Genomic DNA, 19,769 nt, shown 5'->3' on the forward strand with positions numbered 1-19,769 from the left:
CGGGGTTGTTTCTCAGACGAACTCGGACGGGACTGTGCACCTCATCGGAGGACGTGGCCGAAGCCTGATCGCTCTCTCCGTCTGAACCCATTTTTACATCCTCATGGACGATTTCTGCATTTAGAGACAACAACCACACACACACAAAAACATTGGCATGCTATGCTGACATTACTATTCTAATGATGCTGCTAATGTTGACTAAATTAAATGTAACAATTCTAATTTAAATCATCAAAGTGATGCTGATGTATTATCTTGTGAGACTGCAACACTTTTATAAAGCGTTTATATGGCTCGGAGATTCATACCACACTACTGCTCTGCTGAGGAACTACTTAGCTGCTCTGAAAGGAGATCCGTCTCATACCCACACAAAAGGAAAAAAAATAGAAGTCATTATCTTGCACTCTCATTTATTCACTCCCCATCCCATCCCCCCTATTAAACCATAACACAACCTCCCACCCCCTCGCTCCTTTCCACACATACACACACACACACACACACACACTCAGCCTGGCTATCTGTGTGTAACAGCACAGTGGTTCTCAACTGGTTTTGCTTCAGGACTCAGATTTTACATTAGCCATTAAGAGGCAATGCAAAACCAAATATGAAATATCAGCAGCAAAAAAAGCATTAAAAAAGCCCTAAAACTTAATTTTAAATTAAATTATTAAATCGCAACCTGCTATACTGGAAAATGTGTCACATTGTTTAGGTTGTAATTTCTGTGCTTAATTTGATTCATGCTTTGTAGGCGATGGCTAGGGCCAGACCTAATCTGCGGACATTTTTTGCCATTTCTGCTGAGAATTTTGTTAAAAATCTGCGAATGATGTTGGGAGAATCATGACTATAAACTTAATTGATTAAATAAAAACTACAACATTTTAAACTTTTATTCAATGTTTAAAATGCAAGTGCAATGAGATCTACTTTATTTGGTAAACAAAGAAGTTCTTCTATAAAATATCTCTACTAAAAGACAGAAAATACTACTTTACAAACTCTATTGTTAATAAATTATAAGAACATTTTTATATTTGTTCATAATATCACTGAAATTAATTTAAAAACTGAATAAATATAAATTCACACACATTTACAAGTAAATAAACAATCAACGATGGGCTAAAAATCTGCGGAATTCTGCGCATGCAGATTCTGTGTGGGCCTAGCGATGGTACATAAACACACTTTTTGTGCCGTATAATGAATTGTCTTATAATCCTATGACCCTCATCATGAGAGTTATGCTTGTTTTAATGATTTTATTTTCTCGTAAATAAACTATGGATATATTGTGATATTTCCGCCCATGATACATTATCGACACTCAATCGATATTAATCTAAACGTGCAAAAGATCTCAATTAATTCATCAGTCTTGCACTGTAGCTGTTTACCGCATTTGCACATAGGCATGGGCCGGTGTAAGATTCTGGCGGTATGATAACCTTGGATAAAAATATGGTTTGACGGTATTGTAATTGCTGCTCTAAAATATATTCTTTTTAAATGTCTGGGTAAAAAACTAAAACTTTTTCCCCTTTGAACACTATGTATTTTGTTTTGAGAAACCTTTCAAATATTTTTTGAAGTAGTAAACATGTCAGGCTAAACAATTCAAATGAATCATTCACTTCTGCTGTCTTCATTAGGTCTAAAACCTACGGTGGCCGAAAGAGCTTAACACGCTGCAATTTAAAAAAACACAAAGCAAATATGAAAAACGCATGCAAAATAAGAAAGGGGTCCCAAAAACATGATGGACCCTGCTGAGATATGCACGTGTTATTATGGCATGAGTGTTGCTCAGTGAAGTTGTTGGTGGTCTTTTAAAACTGATTTTTTTTTGTTTTGTTTATTTTAATATCCTGATTACACGATTCCATTGTCTTTTGTAAATTATTAGCCTAAATAAACTGATGATTAAATGAGAATCCTGAGCAGCTGATGTGGGGGTCTTGGAGGAGTGGAGAGCATGTGACTGATTTCTGTGACGCTCCAGGGACAGACGAATCTTCGCTAAAGTCCAGCTTCCAGTCTCCGGCACCTAGACTGCAGCTCTGCACAAGACGTTTGGCCATAGGAGAAATGCTCATGCCAAACTGAGCCTGGTTTCTCTTGAGGTTTTTTAATTCTTCACTTTTGCCAATTGGTGAAGTTTTTTCCTCACGGCTGTCGCCACCGGCTTGGATGGTTCCGGATCTGTAGAGCTACGCATCGATTTGCTCTTCAGTGTTTGGACTCTCAGTTGTGATTACTAAACCACACTGAACTGGGCTAAACTGAACTGAACTCTGAAAACTGAACTGAAACTGTTTTAATTTACTATGATCATCTATGTGAAGCTGTTAAGACACAATCTACATAGTAAAAGCGCTATACAAATCAAGGTTAATTGAATTAAGCTCTCTCGGCCACCATAAAAAACACAGATTTCATTACAATTTAAAACAACGCGGTTTAAATAGCTTGACTTTTTTAAACCATGCTATACCTTGAAAACAGTTATCGTCCCATGCCTACTTGCACATCAGTATTTTCAAGTTTTTTTGACAAGACAAGTGCTTGAAATGCATTGAATCAGGTGCTATATATTTTGACTGATTATTAGACATAAAGCAACTTGTCTATGTTAGAATCTCTTGAATTTGGGTTAGGATTAACTCAGTTCTTAGTATCATAATTGTTGAAACGTCTTAGCATTCATTCATTCATTTTCTTTTCAGCTTAATCCCTTTATTATCAGAGGTCGCCACAGCAGAATGAACCACCAACTTATCCAGCATATGTTTTACACAGCGGATGCCCTTACAGCTGCAACCCATCAACTGGGAAACATCCATACACTCTCATTCACACACATACACTACGGCCAATTTAGCCTACCCAATTCACTTGTACCAGATGTTTTTAGACTTGTGGGGGAAACCGGAGCACCTGGAGAAAATCCACACAAACATGGGGAGAACATGGAAACTCCACACAGAAATGCCAGCTGACCCAGCCAGGGCTTGAACCAGCGACCTTCTTGCTATGAGGCGATTGTGCTACCCACTGCGCCACTGTGCACCCCATATCTTAGTATATAAGTTTATTTATTTTTGGAGCAAAGAGAAAGTTATATACATTTACTCCTTGTGTGTTTAACATTCATACCGCCATTTTTAAAAATTCAAACTATAGATGATGAAAAATAAAGAAAAATGGCTTTTTCATGTGTGCTAGGCTAAACATTCCTCTAGTATGTGCAAGTATGCGCATATTTTTATCACTTGAGAACCCACGTCTGCTATGTTTCCATCAAAAAATGCGAATTAACTTTATGCGCAAAACTGGATTATCGCATAAAAAACATTGTTTCCATCCAGTGAACAAAATAGTCACTTCCTGATTATCAGTCAAATATTAATAGTAAAAACGAAATTTACTGCAGAAGAAGAAGCTGCATGAATCTTTTCTTCATTTAATAAATGACTTGCGACTCAGAAGGCAATCCTGACATGCATTGAACGGGTGGTGGCGTTTGAAGGCATAAGACGTGGAGCACAGATGCTCTCTCTCTGGAGGTCATTAATAATATAATAACACTAATACTAAGATGGTTAAGTAATTTTAGGTGTTTTCAGATTTTGTTTACAGTGTGCAGAGCCTGCTGGTTTGTCCATGCACACACGTTTTTATCATCACATGTTCTCTTTTAAAAAAAAATCACATGACTTTTTTAATGTGCATTCTGGAATTTGCTCAGTAAAAGTGTTTCCATCAAAGTTTATGCAGGTCTTTTTTTATGGAATAAAAAGTTTATCCTACTCAGTTAAACGCATTTTCTAAATTTTTGCACATCTTGGTGTTTCAATCAACCGTTTTTTTTTTGCGCATATCAAAAATGCTATTAAATCATAGCTATTGATTGGACAAAACAGGTATGCTAAAGCATTGCGACCTTTCAAAGATACTCTCTCATATAATAGCAGAACTACAAAAGTATGTTTGTTGCACCCTGACAGAGCAATCACACCAGGATTTATATTAATTAAAGCAAACTTTCCATTTAGCAGCATATTCCTTGAGTCGCAACCTACCAATTGAGAACCACTATACAAGTGTTTGCATCCATGTAGCATTATATAAGAGTCTAAGCTGTGGAGTAGATCTGGGAACCAATAACTTAAATTTTTTAATATTGCTTTAATTTTCTGTAGAAAATTTGTTGATATTTATTTCTGTTAAAGGGACAGTTTACCTAAAAATGACAATTCTGCCATCATATTACCCACCCTTCACTTGTTCCAAACCAGTTTGAGTTTTTTTTTTTTTTTCCTGTTGAGCACAAAAGAAGATACACTGTCGAACCACTGAATTCCATAATAAGAAAAATTACTATGCACCCAAAGAATAACTCATTGGATGAACCCAATTTAACTGTGTGCAGGATTTCCATCTAATAATTTTTTTTAGCACCAACAAAAAATATATATATATTTGCACAATTAAAAGCAATTGAGTTGGTGCAACATGATTTTATCAAATACAAATTTAAATACATTAGCATTTGTATTTAACTAAAGCTCGAAGGTCTAATAATATCATGTATGTCTATAATGTGTCATACATTTCAAAGTCTCATATTTGAAGTTATCCTAAATAAACTAAAAGAGCCATTTTTAAGCTTATGTCATGAGTTTCATATAAATTTGATTGAGACTGATCTCAGAACTAATTTTAGGACAGTTATTGCTCACTGAGCAAAGCAACAAACTGAAAATTTGCTAATTAAGCAGCCAACACCCAAGGCATGGGTGCTTCTGCAAGGTAGTAATCTCAAAATTCAAAGAATTACATGAATGTCTTTTAAATCTTCAAACTAAAGTGAAGATTTAACTCTAGCAAGTATTTCTATTATCTTTAAACACCTAAGATTAATTGTATTGTCAACATTTCCTTCTCATAATGTTGTTCAATTTTCTGCACATAAAACAAATAAATTGGCCAAAGAAATTACAAGAACTGTGCTGTTTCAACTCATTTTAAACAGGTAGTTTAGATGAGCAGCAGTAATAGTTTTTTTTTTTTTTTTTTTTTTTTTGAGTGTGGAAGTCAATGGTTACAGGTTTCCAACATTCTTCAGAATATTTTCTATTGAACTCAACAGAACAAAAAAGTCAAGATTAACTGAATTTTTAGTTTTGGATGAACTATCCCTTTAATCCTATTTAAACTTCTTCCAGAAATATAACCATTATATTATGTAACTATTTTAATTGGGGTGTCATTCAATCAAACTGTTTCTTGTAATCTTGTCTGTGCAAACACATTAGTAGAAATACACAGATAAGCTGCTATGCCATTGCTGTCTAGCTAAAATGAACAACAGGCCTTTAAAAAGAACAAACCTCTTTTCTTTTTGCTCATATTACAACTCTTCTAGAGTTAAATAGTTGAGTTTTAGCATTTTTAATCCATTCAAGCAATCTCCTAAGCAGCCACCGAAATCGGCTACTACTCGAGTACGTTCAACATTTGAATTAGAATTTACTGGACGACCGTTAAAAAAGTACATTCTATATAGTATGATGTGAGCAGTATGAAGGGAACTCGTACGTACTACATCCATTAGTTGTGTCACTTCATTCCCATTCATGAATTATCTACAATTGCATCATGGAATAGCGTAGCATCCATTGGATGTGCACTTTAAAATCTCGCCGGAAGTAATAGATCATCCAAGTACTTCTTGTTTACCGTTTTTCGAATACTATGAATTTAGACATACTACTCGGCTTGCAAACTCTTTTTAACATACTATTTAGGATGGAAGTAAGCCATTTAAGAAAGAAACACTTTCAGCTTAGCTTAGCATAGATCATTGAATCAGATTGGACCATTAGCATCTTGCTTAAACATAAATGTAGTTACATTGCCCAATAAGACTGACAAAAAAAAGATATGGCATTATGGCTAGAAACTATACTCTCAAGAAACCTTACTGTCATACCACGGCTTAAGCAAGCGCAAGTATTTTACACATCCCTAATGGTCTAATCCAGAGATGCCGCCCATAGTAACATTTGATTTGATGGGGATGGTTTAGGGACTGTCATTTCAAATTTACTATAACCTTTTATTTGTTTGTTTTGTTGTTAAGCTACAAAAAAGTGAACTGAAATGAAATGCTTGAGTTTAAATGGTTTAAATTAATCAGATTTAGTCTAAATTATACTATTATAAATATATACTGTCACCTGACAGATAATGTACTTTTTGGTGAATCAAAAAAGGCAGATTCAGCATTAAACTTCACTTTTATAAATGTGATTATGTTTTAGTTGCTAAAAAAAATAAGTTTATTTTAAAAAATTATTAGTTTATACGATTCAAAGTAATGCTTTCTATTTATTTGGGATGGAAGACCACAAGGGAGAGCTAGGTTGCTGCTGGAAGTGGTGTTCGTGAGACCAGCAGGGGTCTCACCTGCGGTCTGTGTGGGTCCTTACGCCCCAGTATATTGATGGGGCCTCTACTGCTCAGTGAGCGCCGTCTTTCGGATGGGACGTTAAACCGAGGTCCCATCTCTCTGTGGTCATTAAAAATCCCAGGATTTCCTTTGAAAAAGGGTAGGGGTTAAACCCCGGCATACTGGTCAAATCTCCCCACTGGCCTCTGTCTATTATGGCCTCCTAACTCACCCCAGATCATAATTGGCTTCATCACGCTGTCTCCTCTCCACCAATCAGCTGGTGTGTGGGCGGGTCCAGTGTGGCTGCCGTCGAGTCATCCAGGTGGATAAAGCACACTGGTGGTGGATGAGGAGATTCCCCCCAATGTGTAAAGCACTTTGAGTGTTCAGAAAAGCGTTATATAATTATTATATATATTATTATACATAATTATATATATAATTATATATATATATATATATATATATATATATATATATATATATATATATATATATATATATATATATATATATTATATAGAATTATTATTATTTATAAATAATATAGAATGGATTAGGAAAGTACCCATTGCCAGCTTTATTTTAAAATAATTTATATTTATTTATCTTTTTATTATATTTATTTAATATTTATCTTTGGCCCATGGCTCTTAATGACATGTGGTTTTTGGCTCTTAATGATATTTGGTTTTTGGCCCTTCATTTGAAAAAGTTCAATATAATGATCTCTGCTAAGCTAAATTAAAAGTGCTCCTATCAGACACACAGTTTGACTGATATTAATTTAAAAAAAATAGTAAGACTCAACTGTTTGACTCTATAGAAGTCATAAAACAAGCTTTAAAAAAAAAAAAAAGAAAAGTGAAGTGTTCCTTTAAGAAAAGTGGTTTCATAAACAGATCCAATAACCGTTCAAATTCCTTACGATTCCCATCCCTACTGTGGACCCTCACACACACACACACATCACACTGTTGTCCTGTGTTTGCATGCGCATGTGTGAGTGTGAATGTACCGAGGCGCGTTGTGTGGTTGAGATAGGAGCTGAGACTGCGGCCCAGGCTGCGTGGTCTGCGCAGGGCGCTGCTGTAGGACTGCAGGAGGGAGTGCATGCTGAAGGAGCCCCCCGAACCTCTCACTGAACCCCGCAGACCACCACTGCCGCCAACTGGCATGGCCTCTGGGAGGAGGAGAGGGGAGGAGGACGACACACAGAGGATATGAAGACGGAGGAGAAAGGAGGGGGAAGGGCGGAGGAGGATGTAAATGTGGCAGGACACATAATGGAATGGTGCATTATGGGTAGGGAAAGAAATAGAGGTGAATGGAAATAATTAAGGAACGAGTGATATGGGTGAAATGGTAAGTGTTTGTGATTAACAGGAAAGAAGGATGGGAGAAAGGTCACAGGATGAGAAGAGGGGGAGGAAAAAAAAGAGGAAATATCAAATTAAAAACAGAAAAGTCAAATTTTTTTAGAGCATGCATTCATTTTTCCAAAACGGTTTTATTTTCAAAAAAATTAAATGTTATTTAAAAAAAAGAAAAGAGGACTGATTTGCAAGGAACATCTTCAGTGTTAGTAGACGAGGGCCACAACTGTTAAGCAACGACACTGATAAATTCATTTTCCTGCTGCTGGTAATTGTTTCTAATGATGCTCTGCACGATTATTACGACACACAAGGGCATCGATTCATCAGCATACGAAAGCCGAATGCATTTCACATTTGTGCAGGCTTTGGAGAAATGCCAAAACACACTCCGACAGAAAGAGATGGATTTGCAGAGTCAACAGGATGATGTATTTGCATATGGTAATCAGAATATAACATGTAGATATATATAGTTGAAGTCAAATATATTAGCCCTCTTAATATTTCCCAAATGGTGTTTAACAGAGCAAGGACATTTTCACAGTATGTCTGATAATATTTTTTCTTCTGGAGAAACTCTTACTTGTTTTATTTTGGCTAGAATAAAAGCAGTTTTTAAATTTTTTTAACACCATTTTAAGGTCAATATTATTAGCCCCTTTAAGCTATGTTTTTATCGATCGTCAACAGACTTGCCTAATTACCCTAATTAACCTAGTTAACCCTTTAAAGGCTGATTTATACTTCTGCGTCAAGTGATCGGGGTGACAAATGGTGCCTGCCTTGCGCATACTCATGCATTTATACTTCTGCATGCTGTTTGTGTTGCACTTTAATAACTCTTTTGAAAAGCTAACTAGCAGTAGTTTATGTTTCACTGTGTCGAGTTTCTTCATGGGTGTTTTGTTTTTTCTGAACGCTACATGTAGCTTATACTCGGAGGAATTCAGAGGGAAATTCAGAGGTGGTTTCCATCTGGAGCTCCTGTACGAGACTCGACACTTGTAAACACTCACTTCAACGGGTTCATGCGGCTCTCGGTCCTGCCCACACTGATCACAGCTACCAAGCAGACCAATCCCAGAGCTTGTGTTACGCGTCATTGCGATGTGTAGTCAAGGCAAATTCTCCGACACAGCCTTCACGTGGTCACATAGCCCTCGCCGTAGCTGACGCCGATGCTAAGCTCTCAAAAAATGTAACTACACGTCACAACAGCACATAGAGCAAGCTCTCTGATTGGTCAGCTTGGTAGTGGCAGTGCTGAGAGCCACAAGCATAATAGAAAGATTGTTTACAAATATGGAGTCTGGTAAAGGAGCACCAGATGGTAACTTTAGCTTTGTGTTTACCTTATGATTAAAGTTGTTGCGAGTTTTAGCTACTTGTACATTAAGATAGCGTTTAGAAAAAATAAAACACCCGCAAAGTACATAAAGGAACATAAAAAACAGCTAGTGTTTCGGAAGTGTTATTGTAGAGCAGCACAAAGAGCGCACAGATTTATAAATGCACGACTACGTGCAAGGCAGACACCGTTAATCATGTCGATGACTGGATGCAGAAGTATAAAGCCCGATTCACACGGGGCTTTAGCGTCAACGCTTGACAGAGGGTGTTTCTGAAGTTGGCGCTGACGCGATCGTCATATCAGCCAATTAAATTAATCCGCAATCGGCTACTGTCTGAGCTGGTGTATTTGCAAAAAGCAATCTGATTGGCTGACGGTTCCGTTGGCACTTGAAAAGTTGAGAAACTCCCACCTTCTGCAGCAAGCAATGCCTCTGAACCAGCACCAACGGATCCACAATGCAGTTCAGCAACGCCTGACGTCACCCATTAAAAGTGAATGGGAAGCGTTGATGCTGATCAGCCTTCAGTGTCAGCATCAGCCAGGGAAAGGCTGCACTGGAACATACGCATGCGCTTGATGCAGAAGTATAAATCAGCCTTAAATGCTAGTAAATAAAAGCTGAATACTAGTGTCTTGAAAAATATCCTGTAGAATATTATGTACTATCAACATGGCAAAGAAAAAAAGATATCAGCTAGTAGAAATTAGCTACTAAAACTATTAAGCTTAGAGATGTGTTTAAATCTTTCCGTTAAACAAAATTTGGGGGAAAAAATGTACAGGGGGGCTAATAATTCTGACTTCAACTGTATTATCAGCTTGGGTGAGACGGTTATGGAGAAACTGAAGCTGTTTCATTGAAACTGTTGAGATGAGCAGGACTGTCAGTGCGCAGTTAGTTTGAAATGGCAAGCCATGCTGGAAGACGCATGCTGATTGGTCAGAGGGGGTAACAGCAGGCAGGAGACAGTAGCTTAGCTCAACACACGCAGAGCCATAGCCAGCCAAACGACGGACAGATTGGCTTTAAAACTCATTTCGATGTTTTAATGCAATGCTTTAATGTATGCATACACGGATCTCTCTCACAGGCAACACGAAGGAAGGCAGAGGTGAATGTATTTAAGCATTCAATGACGAATGGCTGAAGACACATCCTGTGTTTGATGAAAAGATTGCGTTGAATATTAAAACCAAAAAAACTTGATCTTTCTAGTTCATTTTAATATTCTATGGGAAGATCAGAAGATTTAAAGTCAACATCACATCAAAATAGGCCCCGCTGAAGGGATATATATTGCTCCCAAAAATAAATATTCTTTCACCATTTACTCAAATATTTCATTTGTTCAAAAAAAAGTTTCTTCTCTTGAACACAGAAGAATGCTGGTTGCTTGGACCCATTGACCTGTGTGCAAGACCAATTTATTAAAAAATATATATTTATTTTTCAAAATAATTTTTTATGTATGCCATAAAATATTTCAGATTTTCATTTAACACGTTTTCTTGTTGTTGTTGTTTTTTGTTTTTTTTTTTACAATAAAACCAAAATCAAGTGTAGTCGTGCAACAGGATTGTTTGTTTGATTTTTTTTTTTTTGCAAACCAACAATGCTGTGTGTAGGCCGTTATTTACAGCAGTCTCTCTTTAAATTACTTTAACAGTCATAAATTAAAAACAGTAAAACATGGTCAACTGTTTGGTAGAGGGGCAGTCAAAGGGTTAATGCAATCAGCATTCTTCAAAATATCTTCTTTTGTGTTCAGCAGAATAAAGAAACTCATAATGGTTTAAAATCACATAAGAGAGAGTAAATAAGGAGGTAATTAATTGTTTTTGGGTGAACTAATGCTTGAAATTTTGAAAGAGTTTATACTTTGTTTTTCTTTTTTTTTCATTCTTTTATAACCTATTTTAACTCATTTTAATTTGTTTTTATCTGTTTTTAATAATTTTCATTGTCTGCATTTTATGTTCCTAAACTTGTCTTTTTTATTCCTGTTTATGTAAAGCACTTTGAATTGCCACTGTGTATGAAATGTGCTATATAAATAAACTTGCCTTGCCTTCCCTTTGATGAAATTCATTTGCAGCATTCCAATATGTTCATTTTCTCCATGTTTATTTATAACCTTCACAAATTAAACTCCAATTGATAAAAAACTGCAGAAAATACACTCACATTATGAACAAACTTAAAACCTTTTGTAAAAAAAAAAAAAAAAAAAAAAAACTTCCCACATTGAACACAATATATTTTATATTAATAAACATTAAAACATTTAGACCAATAGCTTTTAATGTGGAGGTTATTTTCTGTTGGATGTACTGTTTCCCTAAAAAACTAAATAAAACAGTTGTAAAAACAACAACAACAGCAAAAAACCTTAGGAATGGTATAACAGAAAACTTTGGCGGTTTTAAAACCTTGACTTTTCCAAACCGCAGCAAACAATGAAACCGGTTATTGTCCCAAGCCTAATTACTACTACTAATTATAATAATATTAAACAATAGTCTCTTTTTTAACATTTATTCTTTCTATTTTAATTCATATATATATATATATATATATATATATATATATATATATATATATATATATATATATATATATATATATATATATATATATATATATATATATATATATATATAGAAAATAGAAAATGCAGCTGGTTGGTATCCTTTTCTATACCTAAGTAGGCTAGATTATTTCCAACTGTTCAAAAAAAATTTTATGGTAAAGAAAAAAATAAAATAAATAAAAAATAAATAAATAAAATAATAATAATAATACTAAAATTGTTGTTTGTATTTGGTTGGTTGATGTTTTAAATAGGACTGTCACAATTTATTAATAATCATGTTTGTTAATGTGCAGTATGTTACGTAACCTGTTTAATTAATTTATTTATTTCAGACTATGTTAAAGACACTTTAATGCATTTTAAATGGCATAATGAACATATGGATTTACAGATATTGCCATTCATATTAGGAATGTTTACTCTGTTTTATTAGGTTAATTTACTTTTTTTGTCAAGGCCTTGTTTACATTTCTACGCTTTAATGAGACACTACCGAATGTCAACGTTGAATTGAAATAATAAGATCTTGACTAAATTGACAGATTTTTTACATAAAATTATGAATAATTGATAAATTAGTCGATAGAATAACCAATATAAATATAGTCATTAGTGGCAGCGCTAGTTTTAATACTATGCAGGATTCGTTGGCTACTGTCATGGCCAGAAACAGTCAAAACACAAATTTTGTGTTAGGATTAGGGCTTTATCCTATAATCTAATTTCATCAATTACAAAAAAATGACTGGTTAAATTTGTAGTAATCTTCCTTAAGACAATCGATGCATCACTTCCATTTATCTGATTTGCTTATGTTTATTTTAATTAAGCAATATGCAGGATGTTTTCATTTTATCTTGTAATTATTAGGCGTGTAACGGATCCGTATGAATCGCAGATCAATTGTGATCACAACCCACGGTTGGAACACACAAGACCCATGGATTAATAAATTTTTTTAAACTTGTAAATTAATCCTAAATTTGTAAAGATCGCTGAGAGATTGCGTTTCTTATCATTCAAATCACATGTATGAAAGCATTTAGGCTTTCCTGTCAAATATAATGATGACAGAAGAAGTCGTGGTGGGTTATTCGGGATGTGGTGGGTTCCATTAAAGATGTTTTTTGTCACTACTTGTTAAGCCTGCATTAATGCATTTTGCTGTAAAGCCGCACGATTAATTATTAAAAGATCGGGATCTCAACACCCACGCAACAAATTACAAATGATGGTGATTTGCTTATGTTTATTAATCCTTCTAATCGCTAAAACGCAAAAATTGAGAAAGAGATTTAGTTTTGAGTTTTTTGAGTTAATTATGAAGTTACAAACAGTCAAATAACACAGAAGTACTGGGATAACAGTTTATAGTACAGACAAAACATTGATGTTTATGGGTAAAATCACCATCATATGCATTTAACGCAACGCTTAAAAATGAAAGTTGTAGGCAGCAATTACATTATTTAACCAAAAGATGGTGATAACCAGCCATTAAAAATATGCCACTGAATAATTCTTCATTTTTCCTTGCTAGATGGACAATTTTTAAAGTTTTGTGAGTGAATAATGGAATAATTGATTAAAAGTGAGACTAAAAATAATTATGGGTTGTGCAAATTATAATGTTTGATTTCTACATTTAGTGTCATCAGCAGTAGTAACAGTAGTAGTAACAGTGAGCTTTTCACAGTACTGAATATTTTACAGTTTATTTTTATTCAGCTGATAATTTCTTCATTTGATTTTTAATAAAATTAAAGGTTCTAAGTTCTGTTTGTTAAAACCAAAAGTATCTTGCAGTGCTGTTTTTGTAATAAATGGAAAGCAAATTACAATTATCTCCTCCCCTTTTTGGCTGATCCAAAAAAAATGGTCCGATCCGTGACTAAAAAACAACATAATCATAATGTGATCTGAACCATGAGATTTGTGATGTTACACTACTAGTAATTACATTATTAATTAATGTAATTTCTGGTGAAATGAAATAAAAATCCACTGTTTAAATTTAGAATAGACTGCAGTAGCAGCAAATTGAGTTGCATCACAGTGCTAGATTAATTGATCATTAAAATAATCGATAGCTGCAACCCAACAAGCTCTTCTGTACAGTTTTAAACATGAAAGAGGTACAATGGTAATGATGCTGCCATGGGGAATTCTTCAAAAATTCATAAAGGTTATGGCAACAATACTTTTCTGATGAGACAACTACTTAAAAAACACAACACTTTTGTGTATTGTTGGTTTACCTCTTGTTTCAAAAAGTCAGTTGATGTTTCTACGTCATGCGCATCAATATATACTGTAATTTTTATGAGAGCAATGAGAATTTAGGAATCAATTTTAGGAGTCAAACTGAACAATGTAAAAATATTCAAATTAGTTTAGGTTTTAAACATTTTAAATATTAATATGAACTTCAACACCACAACTATATTTAATGAAAGGTCATGTAAACATTTGCTGATGATTCAAATGACACTGGTCCCCCTTTATGTTTTCTGTAACATGCTGTCAGCAAAGTAACACTGTTATTAAGATGTAAGCTCACAGCTCAGTTCAAATATAATTTGTTGTTGCTGTGGAATCAGCAGCTCCACTGAACAGTGGCACAGGAAACACTGCTGTAAACTTAAATGTGCTATATTAAAAATCATAGCTACTCTGTTCCAGATTTACAGCCCAGCTGAAGTAAAATTTACAGATCTCAAATTAAACCGTGAGAGGAAATTAGCTAGTCAACTAAAACGACATCTTTTAGACTCAGCGTGCTGAGAATTGCATCACTTAAGAGGGTCTGTTGACAGAAATGATGCTTTTTTTGAAGTCTGGCCATTAGCAACAATTTTGGCAACTTTCTGCCTGCCATTATATAAAAACCCTGGAACAGATTGTACAGATGGCGCTGAATTTGAGCTCTTTTCATCCCCTCCGGTAAGAATGCGCTCACACACACAAACACATACACACATTGGTTATGAGAGTCTGAAATATTACATGCCACAGAGTTTTCATGCACATCCCAGTACTGAAAAGGAGTGAGTGGCTTGGCCTTTGAGATGAAACATATCTATGTTAAACTGTCTGGTTAGCTCTTATTTTTGTTATGATTGAGCAGAACAGAGTTTAGAATGGGAAAATTGAGAATGATTCTGTGTAAAGAAAGGAATTTTTCTGCGAAAACAGATTCCATGCCGGCTTAGTGATAAGCTAATAATACAATACACTGGGGCTCTGTGATTAATCTAAATGAAACTGAAATTATGGTATGGCTTAGTGCGATTATTAAATCACAAAGGTCATGATTTAATAAAATAAACATACTGTGTTTTCCAGGGTCAATCATAGAATAGTTTACTCATCATATATTGAATAAAAACGCCACAAGGAGACCATTATGTGAGCACTGTAAAGGTATCAGAAAGTTTAGCCTGGTGCCATTAAATCCATGTGCTATGTCTGAATATAACGTAATCACCCAAGGGGTCGCAAAAATCAAAATGCTAATGGCTTTTTATTTCCATGTTGTTTTTTATTTAACTGTTAACTACTATTTTTTCTTCTGTATGTTATGGAAAAAATACGGTAGTTATAATAGTTTGATAAAATTAAATTAGACTTTTGGAAATCACCAAGCGACCTCCCTTCATTGTCCCCTGACCCCACCCCCCCTTTGGGAACCACTGTCTTATGTCTTAAACTATGCATGTATAAATAATATACACTAAACTACCGACTCGTTCTCCTAAGGCTTTTACCCTTTTTTATAAGTGGAGCAGAATAAACCGCATATATTAATCTAATGCAAACAAAAAAATTTAAATAATAAAACTAATATATTTTATTTAAATATTCATATTACAACAGTATATTTTCCCATTCTGATTTATGGCTTCCTGTGTTAAAAAGTAAAAACTAAAGTTTGATTGTTAAACATTTGAAACAGTTGACCATAACATTAGTATTGTAATTTTATTTGTAATGTTTAATTGGTATTATTATTATTATTATCACATTTATCTTAAAGGGGTGGTTCATAATGTAATTTTAAGGCTTGATTGTGTTTATAAGAAGCAAAGCAAAGTGTGCTAATGCTTCACTTGTAAAAAAAAAAAAAAAAAAAAAAAAAAAAACTGGTTATTTTTTCCATATATCTTTTTTTGATTATATACAGCTACTCTGCTAAAACAAAAACAACTGTCATTTATTTCCTAGTTTCTAGTGCGGCACTGCTGAAGATTCTGGGTGTTTACAGCCGTTTGACTGATAACTATAAATTGTAGCTAAATTGTTTAAACGGTGCCAAACAGCATTTCCCGTTGCTTACATCCTTTTTAACGTCCTCGCTACAACTTACAGTTAACGCTAGACACTGCATGTCATAGATCAATTTTAACAAATTAAAAATACTTACAGGTTGTGGCTCACATCCACAGCCTTTGCTTGTTAGAGCTGCTCCTCCTTTGAGGAGTTTTTAGCCGACTCCAGCCCTGAACTGGGAGAGATTCTGGAAACTCTCCTTTGTCAAATCCTTGCTATATAATTTTTTATAATTCTCTCTTACATAATTAGAATTAAATTCTGAGCACTTCTCTTTTTGTGTCGTGTCCTTTGGAAGCCTAAATACATAAACAGATGAAGCTCTGTGAAAATAGCAACGGTTAGAGGTCATTTTAGCTTTTTCTGCTATAACATTACAGCGCCTCTGGCCACGCCCCTTCACTGCACAGGGCATGTGCGTGTAATCGAAAACCCTTGTGATTTCACCAGCCTGGACGTACTTTTTTGTATTTCCCAAACTTCATTTGCTGTAGGCTTTGCAAGGCTAACTTTCACAGTGGATCACCCCTTTAAATAAAACACTTGCAAGTTTAAATTGAGATAATGCTAAATATTTTTTTAGTATTGAACATTTATTATTGTTGTTTTAATGATAATACTAATGATAATAATAAGTACTTATCAACAAAAGAAAACATTAAGTGCTCCCTGTGGATTTGGGTCAAACTAAAAAATTCAGATGTTTAATGTATTGAAATTGAAGACATTAAGACAGGCAGAAACATTACTAATGTGATTTTACAGATGAAATGTAAAATAAAATTACTCAGATTGTCTCCAATTTTACTTTAACTTGAAACATTAACAGTAACATTTCATATTTTGTTTTTAGTCAATTTGATTGTATTTTAATACATTTTCTCCGAAATCATGCAGCCTTAAAGGGATAGTTCACCCAAAACCGAAAAATTACCCATCATTTACTCACCCTTTACAAGTTTCTAAACCTTAATGAGTTTCTTTCTTATTTTAAGCTCAAAAGAAGATATTCTGAAAAATGTTGCAACCCTGTAACTTCCATAGTAGGAAAAACAAGGGAATACTATGGAAGCCAATGGTTACAGGTATTCAGCTTTCTACAAAATGTCTTTTGTGTTTAACAGAAGAAAGACCCTCTAAAAGGTTTGGAGCCACTTAAGGATGAGTAAAATAATGAGTAGATTTTCATTTTTGAGTGAACTATCCCTTTAATGGGCCATTTTCTGTGCATCACTGATCAAATGCAATTGCATCCATGTTCAGTAAAGCACTACATGCTGAATTCAGCTTTAGAAATCCAGCATCTTCCATGTGAAGCTGCAGGAGAGTGAACGCTGGCGTACCGGAATCGCTGTGGGCTCCTGTGTCCTGAGAGCTGATGGTCTCGCTCAAGCTCTTGTCCCCGCTGTTACCCCCCCGCAGCGTCAGGGACAGCTGCCGTTTGATCTTCCTCATGCGGTCCATCAATGGGGGTAAAGGGGGCCTAGATGAGGCCGGTGGAGGGGCTGCCACTGTTCAACCCGCCCTGTCAAACACACAAGCATGATGTTACACATTATAAAGCTGCACGATACTAGAAAAAAACATGACATTGCAATATTCAGTTTTTTCTGCTATATACTGAATACACAGAGCTCTGCATAAATGAGTATATCCCATTTTGAAAATTAATATATAGGTCATTTATTTTGGTGCATTTAAAGAAAACATGTTAATTAAACGGTTCAATTTGTCAAAGTAATAGTTTGGTCACCGAACATCTTTAGAAACAGCTAAACTAAATACTGGGGAAATTTTTTTTTTTACTTTATTAGGTACACCTGTCTAACTTTGCGTAATGCAAATTTCTAATCAGCCAATCACATGGCAGCAACTCAATGCATTCAGGCATGTAGACATGGTCAAGCCGATCTGCGGCAGTTCAAACCGAGCATCAGAATGGGGAAGAAAGGTGATTTAAGTGACTTTGAACATGGCATGGTTGTTGGTGCCAGACGAGCTGGTCTGAGTATTTCAGAAACTGCTGATCTACTGGGATTTTCACACACAATCATCTCTAGGGTTTACAGAGAATGGTCTGAAAAAGAGAAAATATCCAGTGAGTAGCAATTCTGTGGACGCAATTGGCTTGTTGATGCCAGAGGTCAGAGAATGGCCAGACTGATTCCAGCTGATAGAAAGGCAAACTCAAATAAGCACTTGTTACAACCGAGGTCTGCAAAAGAGTATCTCTGAATGCACAGCATGTCGAACCTTGAGGCAGATGGGCTACAGCAGCAGAAGACCACACCGGGTGCCACTTCTGTTAGCTAAGAATTGAGGCTACAATTGGCACAGGCCCACCAATATTGGACAACAGAAGATTGGAAAAACATTGCCTGGTCTGATCAGTCTCGATTTCTGCTGCAACATTCGGATGGTAGGGTCAGAATTTGGCTTCAACAACATGAGAGCATGGATCTATCCTGCCTTGCATCAACTGTTCAGGCTGGTGGTGTAATGGTGTGGGGGATATTTTCTTGGTACACTTTGGGCCCATTGGTACCAATTGAGCATCGTGTCAACACTACAGCCTACCCGAGTATTGTTGTTGACCATGTCCATCCCTTTATGAAAACAGTGTACGCATCTTCTGATGGCTATTTTCAGCAGGATAACGGGCCATGTGATAAAGCACGAATCATCTCAGACTGGTTTCTTGAACATGACAATAAGTTAACTGTACTCAAATGGCCTCCACAGTCACCAGATTTGCATGTTTGGGATGTGGTGGAACGGGAGATTTGCATCATGAAAGTACAGCCAACAAATCTGCAGCAACTGCGTGATCCTATCATGTCAATATCGATCAAAATCTCTGAGGAATATTTCCAGTACCTTGTTGAATCTATGTCATGAAGGATTAAGGCAGTTCTGAAAGCAAAAGGGGGTCCAACACGGTACTAGTGTATATATATATATATATATATATATATATATATATATATATATATATATATATATATATATATATATATATATATATATATATATATAGACCATTTTGAGGGATGTAAACAAAAACAATGGTCGCAATGTATTTCCTGTTTTATATTTTTAATTTCTATAGCTTCCGAGAATCCAAAAAGAGCCAGATATTGATAAATGATGTGCTGTTTTATCATTAAGTTGTGGTTAAATTGCCTCTTGTTATAGTTATGAAATAGTTTGATAAGCAGGAAATGTTCATGGGCCAATGACATCACCACTCAGTATCATCTTCTGAGATAAGTATTAGCTTTTGATTGTGTGTAAAGACAAACATGGTGAAGAGAGGGGATTCAGAGGACAAATTTGTTTATTTCATAAGCAGAAATCCTTATTGGAGCGGACGGCGCTCTGCAGAGTGGACATCAAAGTGAGAGACAGAAACTGAAAATGGTTCACGGTGAGAGATCGCACCTAAAATAAACAAATCATACAGCCAACTGTAATTGCACGCATAAGAAATGATAGAAACAGCGTTTTCACACTCATCATTCTAAGCGTGACTGCTTTCATTTATAAATCAAATGCTTAAAGGATCGCAGACGTTGCAGATTCGTGTCTATTTAGGCCGGAAATGAGAGGAATCCAACTGGGAGACTGGCGCAAACTGACTA

The 19,769-nt window shown here is 35.3% G+C and overlaps 1 protein-coding gene across 4 annotated transcripts in view; it reads right to left on the reverse strand.

The window, feature by feature from the left end:
• The window catches only part of cdk16 (cyclin dependent kinase 16), an 84,504-nt gene that overhangs the window by 42,291 nt on the left and 22,444 nt on the right, over window positions 1-19,769 (reverse strand). For 2 of the 4 annotated variants that reach the window (XM_087264260.1, XM_087264259.1), the window contains exons 2-4: window positions 17,472-17,653; window positions 7,491-7,655; window positions 1-114 (exon numbers count right to left, since the gene is read on the reverse strand). The exon at window positions 1-114 is cut by the window's left edge and continues 20 nt beyond it. In XM_087264260.1, the coding sequence (XP_087120386.1) occupies window positions 1-114; window positions 7,491-7,655; window positions 17,472-17,592 (400 nt within the window). In that variant the 5' untranslated portion in view covers window positions 17,593-17,653. The remainder of the gene's footprint in view (window positions 115-7,490; window positions 7,656-17,471; window positions 17,654-19,769) is intronic. The other 2 variants (XM_087264262.1, XM_087264261.1) reach the window with 1 other exon arrangement.

This window comes from Danio rerio, chromosome 8 (genome assembly GCF_052040795.2).
Source record: "Danio rerio strain M-AB ecotype USA chromosome 8, GRCz13ab, whole genome shotgun sequence".
NCBI lineage: Eukaryota > Metazoa > Chordata > Actinopteri > Cypriniformes > Danionidae > Danio > Danio rerio.